We start from the raw sequence: 19279 nt of genomic DNA on the forward strand, positions 1-19279 counted from the left end.
GTCTTTAAGTCAATTACACTTATCTGTTAATCTTATTTTCTATTATTGTTTGTCAAATTAGAGTTAACATAAAAAATTGCTTAATAGTTATAAACAAAATATTACACAGTACACAAATTTAACCCAGATACAAGTCCTATATAAATATTCTTCTAATTGTACAACTTACTTGTCGCCTCAAAGCAACCAAGAAGTTCGAGGCGCATTGCTATCCAATTATGCCATCTGAAAGGATGAATATGAAGAAACTGAGCCCTAATCATTTTTGGAAAGTAGTTTGTAACTTGCGTATCACTGTCAAAGTTAGCAGCAAAGATCTGAAAACAAATGAAATCCAGATCTGAGCCACAGTAATCTTTGAAAAGATGTTTCACAATCAGCAGAAGAGTTTTAATAATAAATTAAAATCCTATTTGACAGTATTAAAAGTTAAAGAAAAAAGTGTACATCATTTCAAAATATTTGGGAAATCTTATTAAATGATATACCTGTAGTTGAATTTTTTTCTAAAAGAGATACACTGTTAATTAACTAATGCCATATAACAGTGCTTTAATTATTTTAATTTATGCCAACCAGTGGTACTACATAATGATTATGTCAACTTGTACTAACAAGAGATACAACGTAATGATTATGTCAACTTGTGCTAACAAGAGATACAACATAATGATTATGTCAACTTATGCTAACAAGAGATACAACATAATGATTATGTCAACTTATGCTAAGAATATGAATAATGTGAAAAACAAGTAAAGCTATATTTCATTATCATCCTAAAAAGATACGTGCAAAGTGAAAAATGAATAATTTACCTTTGGTTTTTTATTCTCTAATAAATAATTGTAGGGGGCATCTTTAGTACTCTTGTAAGCAATGTAGTAAGAAGTGACCCACTGGGATATTCCATTACGTCCTTGTGTGATTAAACCAGTCAGGTTCTTGGGTGCCAGAAGGTTGATCTTAAAATATTTAAAATATTTTCTGTCATTAAATAGTATGTTAGAATATCCTGAACATTTTATGAACTACAAAAAATAACACATACATATATAATATCTACTTTTCCTGTCATAATAATTTAAAAAGGAGACGCAACATTACTTTGAACTGGATTTACATACATGCCATGCACATGTAGCCACACTTTAAATTAAGTCTTAATTTAAACTGTTAGTATTACTGTACTCCATCTAAGCCCCTTTTAAGTTTGATAAAACTTATTTAACTTTCTTTAATTAATAAAATAAATTATATAAAAATGAAGCTGTATAAAAGGTGAATTTTCAAAATTAGCATTATAAAATACATTTCAGTAATAAAACAGAAAGAACTGAATCATGTATAGGCTAAAGGTGGTGATACACAATACTGCAGCAAACACGAATAATGTACATCAACTTTGGTTAAAACATTAACTGACAACATTTGAAAGTTGAATCAGCTTTAATGCAACATGAACAAATTTGGTCCCATACTGGAGAAGTAATATCAAATATAATTTTCAAAATTACTGTTGTATTTACATAAAATATGGAAAGCTTTAAGTAGAATATGCAAGTCAGTTGTATGCAATAAATATGTTCAAAAATACTTGTACTTGTGACATGTATGGATTGGATGCTGTCAGTGACTCAGAAAAGTTGGATAGAAAGGTGAAATACATGTGAAGAATAAAATTACATCTTACAGTTTGCACATTACACATGCAAAACCTCTAGTAACTTTCAGATACAAACCTAATGTTTTTCAGCATCCCACTATATTTTACCTGATACTTACCCTCTTCTAAGATAATATGTTACTAAACCAGAAATGCAAGGTCAAATTAACATCTGATAACTTTCACATCAAACACAACATGATGTTGAATGACACTCTGGAAAGCACATATGGACCACATCCCCACAAACTTGGATTAATGAGGAAAAGTGGACTCTTAAAGGCATTACGGAACATTGCATCTCATTTTTAACCCAAACATGACCTGGGAAGGACAAAACATCATTCTTTGCTTATCAATAAAAGTGTTAATACCCACAGCAGCTTATCTGAGATATATTTTTATTTCAATTGGGTTTCTCATCATCAAGAATTATGGAACATTCTGTGAGATACAACTTGAAAGTTATTCATACAAATCACATCTGCAGCTGTGAAGGTGTACTTCTAAAACAACTTTCAGTAAAATAACTAGTGCATGTTTGAAACATATACTGAATCAATACATTTAGTAAAATATCTAGTGCATGTTTGAAACATATAACAAAACAATACATTTAGTAAAATATCTAGTGCATGTTTGAAACATATACTGAATCAATACATTTAGAAAAATAACTAGTGCATGTTTGAAACATATACTGAATCAATACATTTAGTAAAATATCTAGTGCATGTTTGAAACATATACTGAATCAATACATTTAGAAAAATAACTAGTGCATGTTTGAAACATATACTGAATCAATACATTTAGTAAAATATCTAGTGCATGTTTGAAACATATAACAAAACAATACGTTTAGAAAAATATCTAGTGCATGTTTGAAACATATACTGAATCAATACATTTAGTAAAATATCTAGTGCATGTTTGAAACATATACTGAATCAATACATTTAGTAAAATAACTAGTGCATGTTTGAAACATATACTGAATCAATACATTTAGTAAAATATCTAGTGCATGTTTGAAACATATACTGAATCAATACATTTAGAAAAATATCTAGTGCATGTTTGAAACATATACTGAATCAATACATTTAGTAAAATATCTAGTGCATGTTTGAAACATATAACAAAACAATATTTTCAGCAAAATGTCTAGAACACCTTTGAAACAAATACTGAAACAATACTTTTATTAAAATGTCTAGTGCATGTGAGAAACATATTTTGAAACAATAGAGTAAAATGTGTGGTACATGTTTAAAACATATACTGAAATTTTTCACTAAAATGTCTAGTGCATCTTTGAAACATATACTGAAACAAAATTTTCAGTAAAATGTATAGTGCAACTTTGAAACATATATTGAAATAATACTTTTAGTAAAATGTCTAGTGCAACTTTAAAACATATATTGAAATAATACTTTCAGTAAAATGTCTAGTGCATGTTTGAAACATATATGAAAACAATACTTTTAGTAAAATGTCTAGTGCAACTTTGAAACATATACTGAAACAATATTTTCAGCAAAAGTCTAGTGCATATTTGAAATACATACTGAAACAATACTTTTATTAAAATGTCTGGTGCATGTTTGAAACATATACTGAATCAATACTTTTATTAAAATGTCTGGTGCATGTTTGAAACATATACTGAATCAATACATTTAGTAAAATATCTAGTGCATGTTTGAAACATATTGAAGCAAAGTTTTCAGTAAAATGTTTAATGCATGTTTGAAACATATACTGAAACACTACTTTCAGTAAAATGTCTAGTACATGTTGAAACATATGTGAGAACAATACTTTCAATGAAATGGAATATTAAAACAATTGATTTCAGTAAAATGCCTCACGCAATTTTGTTTGCTATAACTTCAAATTATTTATATACAAAATGTTAAGTTTACTGTTATAAAACACACTTAGAAAGATAATTTTCAGACTTTTCCTTTGAAATACAGGTAAAATTGGGAAGACTTATATCATTTATAAATTTATTATGTCTTAATTAAATATTTATCAAAAAAGTAGTGTAAGTATATACATACAATATATCAAATGGTCAGCAGATTACTATATAACACAAAGTTTATACCAAAATGTTTACAATGTCTACACCATACTTATAATTACAGGTATTAAACACCAAAAACTGGAAAATAAATGAAACCAATAAGCCAAACATCAGTGCAAAAATTTCATACTGAACAGCACATGTTTGTATCTCTGTTACTCAGATCATCGAACAGCACGTGTTTGTATCTCTGTTACTCAGATCATCGAACAGCACGTGTTTGTATCTCTGTTACTCAGATCATCGAACAGCACGTGTTTGTATCTCTGTTACTCAGATCATGGAACAGCACGTGTTTGTATCTCTGTTACTCAGATCATCGAACAGCACGTGTTTGTATCTCTGTTACTCAGATCATCGAACAACACTTGTTTATATCTCTGTTACTCAGATCATCGAACAGCACGTGTTTGTATCTCTGTTACTCAGATCATTGAACAGCACGCGTTTGTATCTCTGTTACTCATATCATTGCTTATTTAAAGGAGTAGAAATTTATAAATAAAATTGTAAATGCATCTATTGTCCATGAAGTCTCTACAGTGATGGCATTTCTTTCAATACTGAGTCTTTCTAGCTATGTTAGACATGATGGCATACAATTCTATCTGTAGAAAATACCATAAATAAAACTATCTGTGCAAAGACAAATCACAGATAACAGTTTTAAGAGGATATCTGTAATGGAATAACATTTACAGTTTAGTGTATTTTAAATAAAAGACAAATGTTGAAAATTAGTGTTTTATAAGTCTTCACTGTGTTTGAAGCAATTTACATACTTGTGTACTTTTACGACTTACATTCTTCATAACACCTTAATCTTTCAAACCACATAAGAATCACAAAAAATACAATATTTTGGTATTCTTATTAGAAAGTAGAAAAGATATTTCAAGATACTTTTACCTCAACGAACTGGTTTGAATCCTCTTCCTTAGCTACCCACCCTCCAGCTGAACCTTTTGTTGCAAGTGAGTTTAGTGCAATTGCAGAAGGCCCAAAGTTTGGTCCTTTAGAAGAAGTAACTCTGACCTGATCAGGTGTTATTCTACCATTCTCTAATCCCATTTTATCTTGACATACTATTCAGAGAGTGGTTAAAGAATCATTACTGTATTTTGTGAAATTAAACACAAGCAACATAATAATATTTATTAATCTTTAAATATTTCTGTGTAATGAGTTTATTACACTGGTTTCCAGTACTTTATAAAGCCATAGCTTTGTAGACTTTTTAAGGAAAAAAAAAGGAAAATTTCTGTTAAATAATTATTTTTCATTTCAAAATTAAAGTAAGCTATATAAATATATCTATACTAAATTTGACCTAATAACTAATAAATACAAGTTTCTAAACCAACAAGGTTAAGAAAAACAGCATTAAGAAACAAAATACAATTTAATTACAAAACATAAATTGTTTGTTTCAATTACATTACAGCACCAATATTATTATGCTAGTTACTCAGTGTACAAGAAACTGTATTGTATATTTACTTTTGTGTCAATAAGCAAGAAAGACTCAAAAAGCTACTTTGATGGTAATGAGCACAAAAACTTGAAAATAACTATCACAAACTAACCAGCAATAAAGATTAGACTCAGTTATTTATATAACTAAAAACAAAGATTAGATACAGCTACTTCTGTGTTAGCTAGCCACACAAACTAACCAGCAATAAAGATTAGACTCAGTTATTTATATAACTAAAAACAAAGATTAGATACAGCTACTTCTGTGTTAGCTAGCCACACAAACTAACCAGCAATAAAGATTAGACTCAGTTATTTATATAACTAAAACAAAGATTAGATACAGCTACTTCTGTGTTAGCTAGCCACCAACAAAGACTGGATAAAGCTATTTCTGTATTAGATAACTAACAACAAAGAGTGGATACAGGTATTTCTGCATTATATAACCAGCAACAAAGACTGGATACAGGTATTTCTGCATTATATAACCAGCAACAAAGACTGGATACAGCTATTTCTGTATTAGATAACTACAACAAAAACTGGATACAGCTAGCAACAAACACTGGATACAGCTATTTCTGGATTATATAACCAGCAACAAAGACTGGATACAGCTATTTCTGTGTTAGATAAGTAGCAACAAAATTGGATGCATGTGATATATTTCTGTGTTATATAACTAGAAACAAAGACTGGATACAGGTATTTCTGTGTAAAATAAACAGTGACAAAGATTGGATACAGCTATTTCTGTGTTGTATAACTAGCAACAAAGATTGGATACAGCAATTTTTGTGTTAGATAAACGGTGACAAAGATTGGATACAGCTATTTCTGTGTTGTATAACTAGCAACAAAGATTGGATACAGCAATTTTTGTGTTAGATAAACGGTGACAAAGATTGGATACAGCTATTTCTGTGTTGTATAACTAGCAACAAAAATTGTATACAGCTATTTTTGTGTTAGATAAACAGGGACAAAGATTGGATACAGCTACTTCTGTATTAAATAACCAGCAACAAAGATTAGACAAAATTATTTATTTGTTACTTTACCAGCTATAAAGGTACAACACGGCTATGTTTGTTTTATTTAACCACCTACTAAGGTTAGACACAGTTACTTCTGTTATTTTACCAGCTATAAAGGTTGAACACAGCTATTTCTGTTAATCTACAACAATAATCATACACAGTTGCTTCTGTTATTTTACCAGCTACAAAGATTTGACACAGTTACTTCTCTTAGATACAGTTACTTTTATTTTACCAGCTACTAAAGGTTAGACACAGTTACTTCTGTTATTTTACCAGCTACAAAAGGTTAGATACAGTTACTTCTGTATTATTGTACCAGTTACAAAAGGTTAGATACAGTTACTTCTGTATTATTGTACCAGTTACAAAAGGTTAGATACAGTTACTTCTGTATTATTGTACCAGTTACAAAAGGTTAGACACAGTTACTTCTGTATTATTGTAACAGTTACAAAAGGTTAGATACAGTTACTTCTGTATTATTGTACCAGTTACAAAAGGTTAGACACAGTTACTTCTGTATTATTGTAACAGTTAGAAAAGGTTAGACACAGTTACTTCTGTTATTTTATCAGTTACAAAAGGTTAGATACAGTTACTTCTGTTATTTTATCAGTTACAAAAGGTTAGATACAGTTACTTCTGTTATTTTATCAGTTACAAAAGGTTAGATACAGTTACTTCTGTTATTTTACCAGCTACAAAAGGTTAGATACAGTTACTTCTGTATTATTGTACCAGTTACAAAAGGTTAGACACAGTTACTTATGTTATTTTACCAGCTACAAAAAGTTCGATTACTCTTCTCAGTTTTTAGCATTTTAATTCATTTTTATAGATACCAGGTAAGTCACAAAAATTAAAATCAAGAAGATAATAAATCTGTATTCTACTTATTACTAAGTATTTATTTGCATTTTCTGAAGCTTTGTATGCCAGTATATCAGCTTTAAAGAACTTCATGTGATGGAATACATACTAAGAATCCTATTAAAACTATTTCATGAGTGAAAATAAGCAACTTTTAATTTTTAGTGAAAATTGATAATTATTATCAGTACTTGCAAAATGTAGGTTTTAATTTTATGTCTTTTTCACAAGAGATGTGAAAATAAGATTATTGTAATAGGAAAAACATATTATAGCTTCATTGTCTATTACTATTAAAAAACACATTACATATATATATATATACAATTGTGTGCTGCATGTATGAAGAAAAACCAAATTGTTTTCAGTATTCTACCTATACCTTCACACTCATTATCTTCATTTACATACATCAAATAAAAATCAGATAAATTAAAGCATTAGACTGAAATACATTTTGATATTAAATGAAACACCTGCTTTACAAAGGTATCATAAAAAAATTTAAAATTCTAAAGATTTATTCTATGAACATTTACCTGGTGAAGGGGTTGGTGCTACTGTCGAAGGTTTGGGTATACCTAAGAAACAAGGAACAAAAATTACATTCCACACAAACATTTAATATTTTTAATCAATTTCCTACTTTAAAGTCAATGAAAATAATTTGATAAACTGCTCAATTTTTAAGGTACTGTTTTATTTCATGTCTAAACATTTTATACAACACTGTAAACAGCTGTTTAAGAGGTATAACATTTTTTACAACAGTGTAAACAACTGTTTAAGAAGTATAAACATATTTTATACCACACTGTAAACAACTGTTTAAGAAGTATAAACATATTTTATACCACACTGTAAACAATTGTTTAAGAGGTATAAATATATTTTATACCACACTGTAAACAACTGTTTAAGAGGTATAACATTTTATACAACACTGTAAACAACTGTTTAAGAGGTATAACAATTTGTACAACACTGTAAACAACTGGTTAAGAGGAATAAACATATTTTATACTACACTGTAAACAACTGTTTAAGAGCATGAAATGAGATTACTATTTAAATTACTCACATACTGTACTCACCTTCACATCCCAAGAGTTCCAAACGTAATGCAATCTGTCTGACCCATTCCAATGGTTGAACTCTAATATATCTTGCTTCAAATGGATTTACAAATATATGTTTTACCTCTGAAAAACTATCATAGTTGCCTGTAAAAACCTAGAAATTTGTGATAGAAATGATTAGATCTAAGATGTTCAATTCAGTATAATCACTGATTAAATTTTAATGACATTAAGTTAAATATTGAAAAGCCAAACACATCTTGGAGAATCCAAAAGATCATCTACAAGAATTATGTAATTTCTCTTCTTCATCTACCAAAACTAGAATTCAGTATTATATATATATCTAGAAATAAACGACTTTATAATACCAAATTCTGTTGTTATTGATTTTTATTAATATTTAATTAGAAACACAATGTTTCACTTTGCAGTTTTCTTAAGAGCATTATACTAAAAATATACCATAAAAATTGTAAGAAATTTCAACTGGTTTATACAGAAACTTCTAACTGACTCTACAGTTTCCATTTGGAATTATATGAGGTAAAGCGTATTTCTGAAAGTTTAAATTGTGTCTAAAGTTGGCTAATATGAGTATTAAAACTTTTATTGAAATAAAGTAGAAAACAATGTTTCAAACTTCAAGGTCATCTTTAGGTTAACAAAGAGAGTTTGTAACTTAATACCCATACCAGCCATCTTGAGACACATTTTTACTTCAAGTGGGTTTCTTGTCATCACAAATATTTTAAATTATCTATAGTAACCACATACTACTGTAAATAAGGACTGAAACAGAAAGGTTAAGGTGATAAACTTTAAATGTTATCCTTTGTATCTGTTAATTTATGGTCATAACTGTTGGATGAGAAACAGCAGCTCTCTCACTTTGGAATTTGTAAAGACAGACAAGATGTTATATCCTTGCATGCAAGGTTCAACAGCATATGTGTGATGGCACATAAACATTCGTAAGTCACAAAGAGGATAACATTTATCTGTTTTTTTTTACCTTAACTTTTGCTTTTTCAGTTTTTACTTTCAATAGTGATTACTATATATAACAATATTAATTTTCAACAATATACTGAGAATAATGCTCTATAGAATTAAACAGAATATCTTAATTAAACCAATTAAAGTTTCATACTGTCAGTTATTATTTGTGTCTCAGTAGAATTATCCTGCAGAAACTATGTAGAGAAACAAAGAATGTTCAACTGAAAAAAAACAAGTTGTCATTTATTTCTAAAATTACTGAACTACAGAAACAACTGGCACTTACTTTAGCCACTTTGTAATTGGATGATTCTGTCACAAATGAGAAAGACTGATCATTAGAGCTATACATAACCCTAAATGCTGTGACCCATGATTGACCTTTGTCCTGACCTTTAACAATGATACCATATACAGGCTGGGTTTTTCCAAGGTCAACTTCAAGATACTGATCTTTATCGAAGTAAGCAGGGATCCATGCTCCATCTAAAACAAGTAACTGGATATTTACCAAACAAGGTATAAATACTAAACAAAGGCACTAAATAAGCTTTGCTTATTCATATTAATTCTCAACCTCCAATTAAATAGAGTGTATAACATTTGTAAAAATATGTTAATTAGAAATGAAAAAGTGGATGTTTCTTCTTGTATTACATGAATAAGCAGCTTTAAAACATACATGTATAATTCTTGGTAATATAAATTATGAAAGTTTTCCACATTAATTAGGGCAAAAAAGTGAATTTCTGAAACTTAAATTTTTCAATAACACTGAAAACACATGGTATGCTATATATAAAAATTAGTATTTATACCTTTCAAAAATTTGCTCAAAACTATATAATGGCTGTCCATTCTAACTGACCTTAACATTTTTAGCTAAAAGGCTAAAAATTATGCAGCTAATCAAAAGTGTCCATATTTAATTTTATGAACAGATAATGAAATCTGACCATTACTCCTATAATGCATTCACATCCCCATGCTAGCCACTCAACCTAAAATGTAATGAACTATGCATGAGCTAAATATAATTTCTTCTACACTGTAATATTTAAGTGCAATATGTATCTCTATCAATGTGATTTTTTTTCAAAGTACACACTTATTTTTTAAATTTCTTGAGAAGGTACTATTTGTTTGATAGAATGTCTCAATCTTATTACTTTAAACAAAGAAACATTTCACCAAAAACATAGATAAGATGGAAAAAAAACAAACATTAACACTTTGTTTTGAAAACTGTTAATGTGTTATCTTATACCTAAAATTCACATTATATTTTATGACAGACCTGAATTTGGCCCCTTCTGCAGTGTTAATCTTGAATTCTGTGGTTCACTATTTGAATTTAAACTACTTGAAGCTTTCAAGTTTTCATCAGGAAGAGGAGTTGGTCCACTGATGAGATGTTTGTAATTAGTACACGGAGCTAGGATATGTAATAGATAAAGGTACAATTGCTTGGATTATACAACAAACAAAAGTAAGTTATTTTCTGCAGAAATAAAACTAATAATGTTGAATAAAAAGTCTTCATAATACATTGTCAAACAACCTAATTACGTTTTCCTATCAAACTGATATTGTACACCTATACTTCTGAATTTGATTTTAAAAAATTAAATATATGAACATCAGAATAACTGACCCCATAGACCAGGGGTTCCCAACCTGTGGTCGCTGGGGTCGCAAACCCTGGGGTCACAAGCCTTGGCAGGGGAGTCACGTAGCCTTGTTAGAAGTAGCTTGGGATAACATTAATTTTATTTCATCAATTACATTTTCATGTCATGAAAGTGCAAAAGGTTGGGAACCCTGCCATAGACCATGTAATTTAACATAGTTAAGTTAAATTAATAAACCAAAATAATTAGAAAATATCATTATTTATATATTCTTCTAAGTTTAAACTTTTTATTTTGACTAACAACAATTAATAATAACACTTTACTTTTGGACATAAAAGAAAGTTGAATAACAACTAAATGTTCAATATGTGAGCACAACCTCAACATATTCAAATGTTGGCCAAAATTCATTACACACCTTAATCTATACATACACAATATTGGTATCCTACATGCTCAATACATGGACTAAATTTCTCAATGATCAGTATTCAGACATAAAACCTTCATGTTTGGTACCTGTACTTTTAACACTCCATTCTCAGCACCCAAGTTTAACTCTATTAGTATAGGTCAGTAAAATTTAACCAATCATGTGTACTCATTTAAAGTCTTTGTAGATTTAATACTTCTTACTTAACCAATCACATGACCTCTTTGTACTCATTTAAAGTCTTTGTAGATTTAATACTTCTTACTTAACCAATCACATGACCTCTTTGTACTCATTTAAAGTCTTTGTAGGTTTAATACTTCTTACTTAACCAATCACGTGACCTCTTTGTACTCATTTAAAGTCTTTGTAGATTTAATACTTCTTACTTTACCAATCACATGACCTCTTTGCACTCATTTAAAGTCTTTGTAGATTTAATACTTCTAACTTAACTAACCATGTGACCTCTTTGTTGTCAAAGTCTTTGCAGATTTATTTCCTCTACCCTATATGACATTGGAATTGGTCAGTTTAATTGACCTGATAAACCTAAATTACCTTCTCTTTCAGGAATTATTTCGGATTGTAACATGAAAGTACACTCATTTATCTTAAGTAGGTTTGTACTGATATATGTAAACACTGCTGGTTTGGGTTGAGAACATTTTTTTTATGTAATTGCGCGGCTCCAGTTGGTTCCAGGGAAATCCGCTTGGTGTCACTAGGTTCGCACAGATCAGCTGATTATGACGCCATTTCCTGACTGCAGATATCTTCATTTGTGTATTAGCTACGCAGTTTTAAGTGAAGTGCAATTTTTTCGTTTGGCGGATTTCAGAATGTATGACCTGAAGGAGCAACAACTTGCTGTGAAATTTTGTGTTAAACTTGGAAAATCTGCGACTGAAACTTTGCTATGCTTAACACAGCTTACGGTGATGTTGCTATGAAGCGCACGGCATGTTTCAAGTGGCATGAACGTTTTAAGGATGGTCGACAGTCCATTGAAGATGATGAGCATCCTGGACGCCCTTCCACGCCAACTGACGACCCACACGCTGACAAAATCAACACCCTGGTGCGGGCAAATCGACGCCTCACTGTCAGGAGCTTGCTGAAGAGTGTGGGATATCAGTTGGATCTTTGATTTTGACCAAAAAATTGAAGATGCACCGCTGCTGTGAAATTTGTGCCTCAGAACTCGCGAGTTTTTGGCCAAACACTCGACCACTGTTCTTCCCCACCCCCCCTACTCACCTGACCTTGCTCCTTGCGATTTTTTCTTGTTCCCCAAACTCAAAAGACCCTTGAAAGGAAGAAGATTTGAGACGATTCCCGAGATTAAGGCAAATGCGACGAAGGAGCTGTAGGACATTACAAAAGAAGCTGCACCAGGACTGTTTCAACAAGTGGAAACACCGCTGGTATAAGTGTGTGCATTGGGAGGAGAGTACTTTGAAGGGGTCTTAGAGCTGTAACTTCTAAATAAAGTACATTTTGTTTTATGACGCCAGTCCGCAGTATTTTGAACAGCCCTCGATATATTTTATGTTGAACTTGTAATAGTATATATCTATTAATATATATTTTATTTTGAACTTGTAATAGTATATATCTATATATATATATTTTTATTTTGACCTTGTAATAGTACATATCTATTTATATATTTTTTAATTTTGAACTTGTAATAGTACATATCTATTTATATATTTTTTAATTTTGAACTTGTAATAGTACATATCTATTTATATATTTTTTAATTTTGAACTTGTAATAGTGTGTATATATATATATATTTATACATATATTCTTATTTTGAACTTGTAATAGTGTATCTATTTGTGCATATATATTTTTTATTTTAGACTTGTAACAGTATATATCTATTTATATATATATATATTATTTTGAACTTGTAATAGTATATATATATATATATACATATTCTATTTTGAACTTGTAATAGTATATATATATATATACATATTCTATTTTGAACTTGTATATATATATATATATATACTATTTTGAACTTGTAATAGTATATATATATATACATATTCTATTTTGAACTTGTAATAGTATATATATATATATATAATTTTGAAGTATATATATATATATATATATATTCTACTTGTAATAGTATATATATATATATACATATTCTATTTTGAACTTGTAATAGTATATATATATATATATATACATATTCTATTTTGAACTTGTAATAGTATATATATATATATATACATATTCTATTTTGAACTTGTAATAGTATATATATATATATATATACATATTCTATTTTGAACTTGTAATGGTGTATATCTATTTATATATATTTTATCCCTCCTTCTTCTTCTGGTTGCTCTTTGAGCCATGTCTAACTACTATCTATGCCATTATAAGCTTTTAAATCACTCTCAGGGCACATGCAGCTCACATTACACTATCGAATTATGTTACCCATCTGTTGTTTGTGTGCTTGCCTCATGAAAACATTATAATATTATTACTTACTTTATTTCATCTAATTTTAACTGATCTAAAAAGATCCATATTTTTACACTTTAGTTACTTTCATAATTACACATAAAGAATAAACATGAAATAAAGTACTTACCTAATCTTATTTTTTTCTTTCAAGTCTACTCTTTATACTAATGATAATAATACACTAAATAATGTTTATCTAATTAAATAATGCACCAAATAACATAGACTAACAGCATACAAAATGTAGCTAATTTTCCTTACCTATCACAATATTTTGGCTTTCTTACTGTTACAAATTATTCAAGTTTCTCACAGGAATGTTGCTTGTACTCTAAGTAAAACTGACTATCATTTCTTAAGAATATAGTGTTGTATGATATGTTATTTAATAGGTGAAATCCTTGCCTTTCTATTGGGTTTATGTAATATAAATTAACCATAAGAGAGAACTCTTAAAATAACCTAAAAGAGAGAGAATGTGACAGATAGGTGTGGTAGAAAGGTTCTGATTATCTACTGACAGCTCTGTAACCAAACAAAATTGAAGACTACAGAATTTACAGTTTGTTTGAGCAAAAACAATGTTACAGTGAATAATATGTTTAATTTTATACTTTTAAAAAAGATTGTAAATAAAAGGAAGAAGAGACCTAGTGAATATGTGTCATATTTGTAATATGAGAGGAAATTCAAGATTTTTAAACATATTTCATTGTAGAATTAAGAACTTTTATACGAATACAATATGGATTGTTAACTATGATTCTATATGAATACAATATGGATTGTTAACTATGATTTTATACAAATACAATATGGATTGTTAACTATGATTTTATACAATACTAATTGGTATAACATAGATAAAATATAGTTATACAAAGTTTTGAGTATAAGAAACTCTGGGTCATGCACAGTATTGGATACCCAGGGTGAGAGGGTTAATTTCAAAATGCTTAGCATCTGGATGCAATCCCTAAATGCTTATTATCTGGATATAATTCCACAATGTTGAGTATCTAAGCTTAATTTCTAAATACTTAGTAAATGAATGTAATCCCTTCATAGTCAATACATGGATGTAAGCTCTTGATATTTAATACATAGATTTAAGCCCTCGATATTCAATACATGGATGTAAGCTCTCAATATTCAATGCTTGGATGTAAGCCCTCGATATTCAATGCTTGGATGTAAGCTCTCGATATTCAATACATGGATGTAAGCCCTCGATATTCAATGCTTGGATGTAAGCCCTCGATATTCAATGCTTGGATGTAAGCCCTCGATATTCAATGCTTGGATGTAAGCCCTCGATATTCAATGCTTGGATGTAAGCCCTCGATATTCAATACATAGATGTAAGCCCTCAATATTCAATACATGGATGTAAGCCCTCGATATTCAATACATAGATGTAAGCCCTCAATTTTCAATACATGGATGTAAGCCCTCGATATTCAATACATGGATGTAAGTCCTCGATATTCAATGCTTGGATGTAAGCCCTTGATATTCAATACATGGATGTAAGCCCTCGATATTCAATGCTTGGATGTAAGCCCTTGATATTCAATACATGGATGTAAGTCCTCGATATTCAATGCTTGGATGAAATCCCTACATTTTAGGTATCTCATTGTAATCCTTAAATGCTCAGTAGCTAGTCTTATTTCTATATACTCAATGTCTAGACTTATTTTTATACGGTCAGTACCTAGAATTATGTCTACTTGCTCAGTGTCTGGACTTAATGCAGTATCAGAAAAGAATTTCATTTTATCAAGGTATAACCACAGTGATATTGGATATGTAAAATGCTACAATCATTAATGCCTATGTTATTACAATATAGCATCTCTACCCCAAAAGTAAAAATGTACTTAAATTTCTAAAATATAAATTTAGGTAACATAGTAAACATTAAACACATACTAAAAGAAATATAAGTTTACAAAACATCTCATTATAATTTTATTACAATTGCCCTGCTTATTGTGCTACGTTAATACTATCTTATTAACAGAATACACCTTCTCATAATATCTGTATCATTTGTTAGCACATTTCCTTAAACCAGATACTAAGATCCCAGTGCACTGTGATGAATTTTATCATATTAACAGTTTTCTTTACTAGTAGAACAGAAGAGTGACAATCAATAATATGTTCATAAGAGATTAATCAATAAACTTTATTTCAAAACTGAAGACATCTCATAACTGTCCTTTAAAAGATATCCATTTCTTATTTTTTATATAATTTAATCAGTGTTGGCATGTTTAATTTTACAGACCTGTATACTTTAAAAGATATCCATTTCTTATTTTTTATATAATTTAATCAGTTTTGAAATGTTTAATTTTACAGACCTGTGTATTTTAAAAGAGTATCTTGAAACATTTAGAGCATATTTTATCTTCACTAGCCTATGTTCTGGTTACTTAAAAAAATAAGAAAGATCAAACTTACGAAGTACTGATGGAGTTGTTGGGACAATCACTACTGTAGTAACTAATGGAGAGGTTACAGAAGACTCTGCAAAAATTACACAAATAACTTCAAAATTTGTAGAGAAACACATTAGATCAAATGATTTTATTTAAAATAACCTAGGTTAATTAGATAAACAAATAAATAATGTTTATATTCCAGTCTAAACTATGTATACTTTCTATTATTTATTTTCAAGTCATGATTCATGTTGGAAGTTAATCTAGCATGATATTTTAAACCTAAAAAGTCACTGGCTAGCTATAGGCTGTTACAACAGATACGGTCTTAGTATATGTACACATATATCATGATGAATTGTTCATAAACTTCAACTAAACTGTATTACTGGGAACTTCTTTAGTCACAAAAAAACTAACACAATATACAACTTAAAGGAAAAATTGTTTGGCATACATAAACTCTTTAGCAAGTTGGCTTAATGCATAAGAGAAATTTATTGTGCAGTCTAAATAAGCTAAAGTTTCTTACACAAACAAAATATCAGAGTATTATAAAAGGTGTTACAGATTACATAAACGTAATATCAGAGTATTATAAAAGGTGTTACAGATTACATAAACGTAATATCAGAGTATTATAAAAGGTGTTACAGATTACATAAATATAATATCAAAGTATTATATAAGGTGTTACAGATTACATAAATATAATATCAAAGTATTATAAAATGTGTTACAGATTACATAAACGTGATATCAAAGTGTTATAAAAGGTGTTACAGATTACATAAACGTAATATCAGAGTATTATAAAAGGTGTTACAGATTACATAAATATAATATCAAAGTATTATATAAGGTGTTACAGATTACATAAATATAATATCAAAGTATTATAAAAGGTGTTATAGATTACATAAACATGTCAAACTATAATAAACGACGTTACAAATTAACCTGTTCAGTGCCATGGACGAGATAACTCATCCAAGCCGATCGGTAACACAGTGCCACGGCCGAGTTAATGTTTCATGTTTTGTTCATATTTCCTTTGTTTTAAAAATTACTCAATTTTGCTGAAAAAAAACCAGCATAGGAGCTGCCGTAGCGGCAGTCAACAGGTTAAATTAAACAGTATATTAAACTACTGTATAATATGTTCTGAATTACATAAACAGCACATTAAAATATTATATGTAATGTCATATGCTAAAAAAAAACAGAACATAAATGTACTATATATTATGTTACACATTAGAAAATTTTCATATTTGAATATAATATGTGGCATTACATACTAACAAGCAGCTATTTTTGTCTAATGTTATCATGTGTTAAAAAAACAACATATTAAAGTACAGTGTGTGATGTTACCTGCCACAAAATTAGCATATAAATGTATTATATGCACAATGTTGCATATTAAAAAAGAAACATATCAAAATATCATATCAACCTTTTAAGATTCAAAACGCAGCACCGATATGAAATATACAGTTGCTTTTGTCTGTATGGAACTTTGAGAGATGTACAAGAAATTTTGCATTCAACAGATAGGCCTTTGCCTAAGAAGTCTGGACTGCACATTGGCTTTTCCATTCAGAATACATCAGCTGTATTTTTTACTTAGTAAAAGTTTAAAATGGAACAAGCATGCTACACAGCATAATGACATTGCCATCATGTGATGACTGGCTTCAGTTTCAACTTTTTTTTATTTACAAAGTATTTTATGTGAACAACACCTAACCTGTCTATACTTTCCTGAAACAAAATAAATCTCACACAAAATGCAATTTCTATGGGCTTTCTTAACTTCCTTAGCTCTAAAATATGCATGCACAGTTTGTTCACTTTGTGAACAAACATTCAGACAAGTTTGTCTTCATCACACAGACTGCTATAAATACGTGTTAGATACTTTTTTCTTCACAACAGGTGTTATTATTTGTATTTTTTGTGAGCTTGTTCCAACTTGCCATACACTAAAGACGGTTTCATACTCTGGACATCGTTACTTTATTGTTTACTTTAAGTGTAGTTTTATTAAATAAAGTTATGTATGCCCAGGTAATTTTGTCTGATTACCTGATTGTTTTTCACATAGACCAGGATTTATTGAGTTAACATGCATACAAGGAAGTATAACTTAAATGTCATGTGTGAAAATGATGAATAAAGAAAATTGAAGTGTAGGGCACTACCACAAACGTGTTGCAAGTCATGGATAGTATTTAAATATCATATGTAGTGTTACAAGTTACAAAAGTTGCATAATAAAGTATAATCTGATGTTATAACATGTTATAAAAAGTTAAAGTGTTATGTGTAAATATTATTTCATATTTTACAGATGCTACATTCTATTTGCACATTTTGTAACTGTAAACTGATACAAATATTAATAGAATAGGAATACTAGAACTACACAATACCTGTTGTTACTTCTGCAGTAACTGTAGTTCCTTCACATTCACAAAGAAAACGTACTTCATAATCATAGCACGTTTGGCCTCCCTTCCCTTGCCGATTTTCACAAATAAATCCTAATTTAATATCACAAACAATATTTTGTTTTGGTACACCAGATGGAATTCCAATTGGCCTACATTCTATTGCTGTAATCATATTACTTTCACAAGGTAACTTAAAGCCTTTTGATTGGATATTCTGAAGTGTTTCATAATCTCCTTTACCATCAACGATATGAGATGAAAACCACTTTGTCCAACCACTTGTACAGGTTGGTTGAGGGGTAGTAGTGCTGAGGAAAGAAGTTGAAGTGGTGCTGCCTGGAAGAAAATAAAGAATGATAATTGATGCAATAAGGACAATAAATGTTAAGTGATAAAATACTGAATTACTTATACAGAGAATAAAATCAGAATACTGTATTAGGCTTTGTGGTAACCTGGGAATAAATTCTTCTGTTGCTCAATTTGATGGTCAGGATTATGACCAATGATTTGATCAGTTTAATAAGTTTATGGTTGATAATTATGGCTACTTTTGAA

The 19279-nt window shown here is 29.4% G+C and overlaps 1 protein-coding gene across 1 annotated transcript in view; it reads right to left on the reverse strand.

Annotated features, from left to right (window-relative positions):
• LOC143234667 (hemocytin-like) overlaps positions 1-19069 on the reverse strand; it is a 96809-nt gene extending 77740 nt beyond the window's left edge. Inside the window, exons 1-9 of the mRNA XM_076472203.1 lie at positions 18701-19069; positions 16282-16347; positions 10535-10672; positions 9524-9723; positions 8251-8389; positions 7696-7737; positions 4674-4849; positions 819-965; positions 170-317 (exon numbers count right to left, since the gene is read on the reverse strand). Of these exons, the coding sequence (XP_076328318.1) occupies positions 170-317; positions 819-965; positions 4674-4849; positions 7696-7737; positions 8251-8389; positions 9524-9723; positions 10535-10672; positions 16282-16347; positions 18701-18893 (1249 nt within the window). The 5' untranslated portion in view covers positions 18894-19069. The remainder of the gene's footprint in view (positions 1-169; positions 318-818; positions 966-4673; positions 4850-7695; positions 7738-8250; positions 8390-9523; positions 9724-10534; positions 10673-16281; positions 16348-18700) is intronic.
• Positions 19070-19279: the final 210 nt, after the last annotated feature.

Source organism: Tachypleus tridentatus, chromosome 12 (assembly GCF_004210375.1).
Source record: "Tachypleus tridentatus isolate NWPU-2018 chromosome 12, ASM421037v1, whole genome shotgun sequence".
Taxonomy (NCBI): Eukaryota; Metazoa; Arthropoda; class Merostomata; order Xiphosura; family Limulidae; genus Tachypleus; species Tachypleus tridentatus.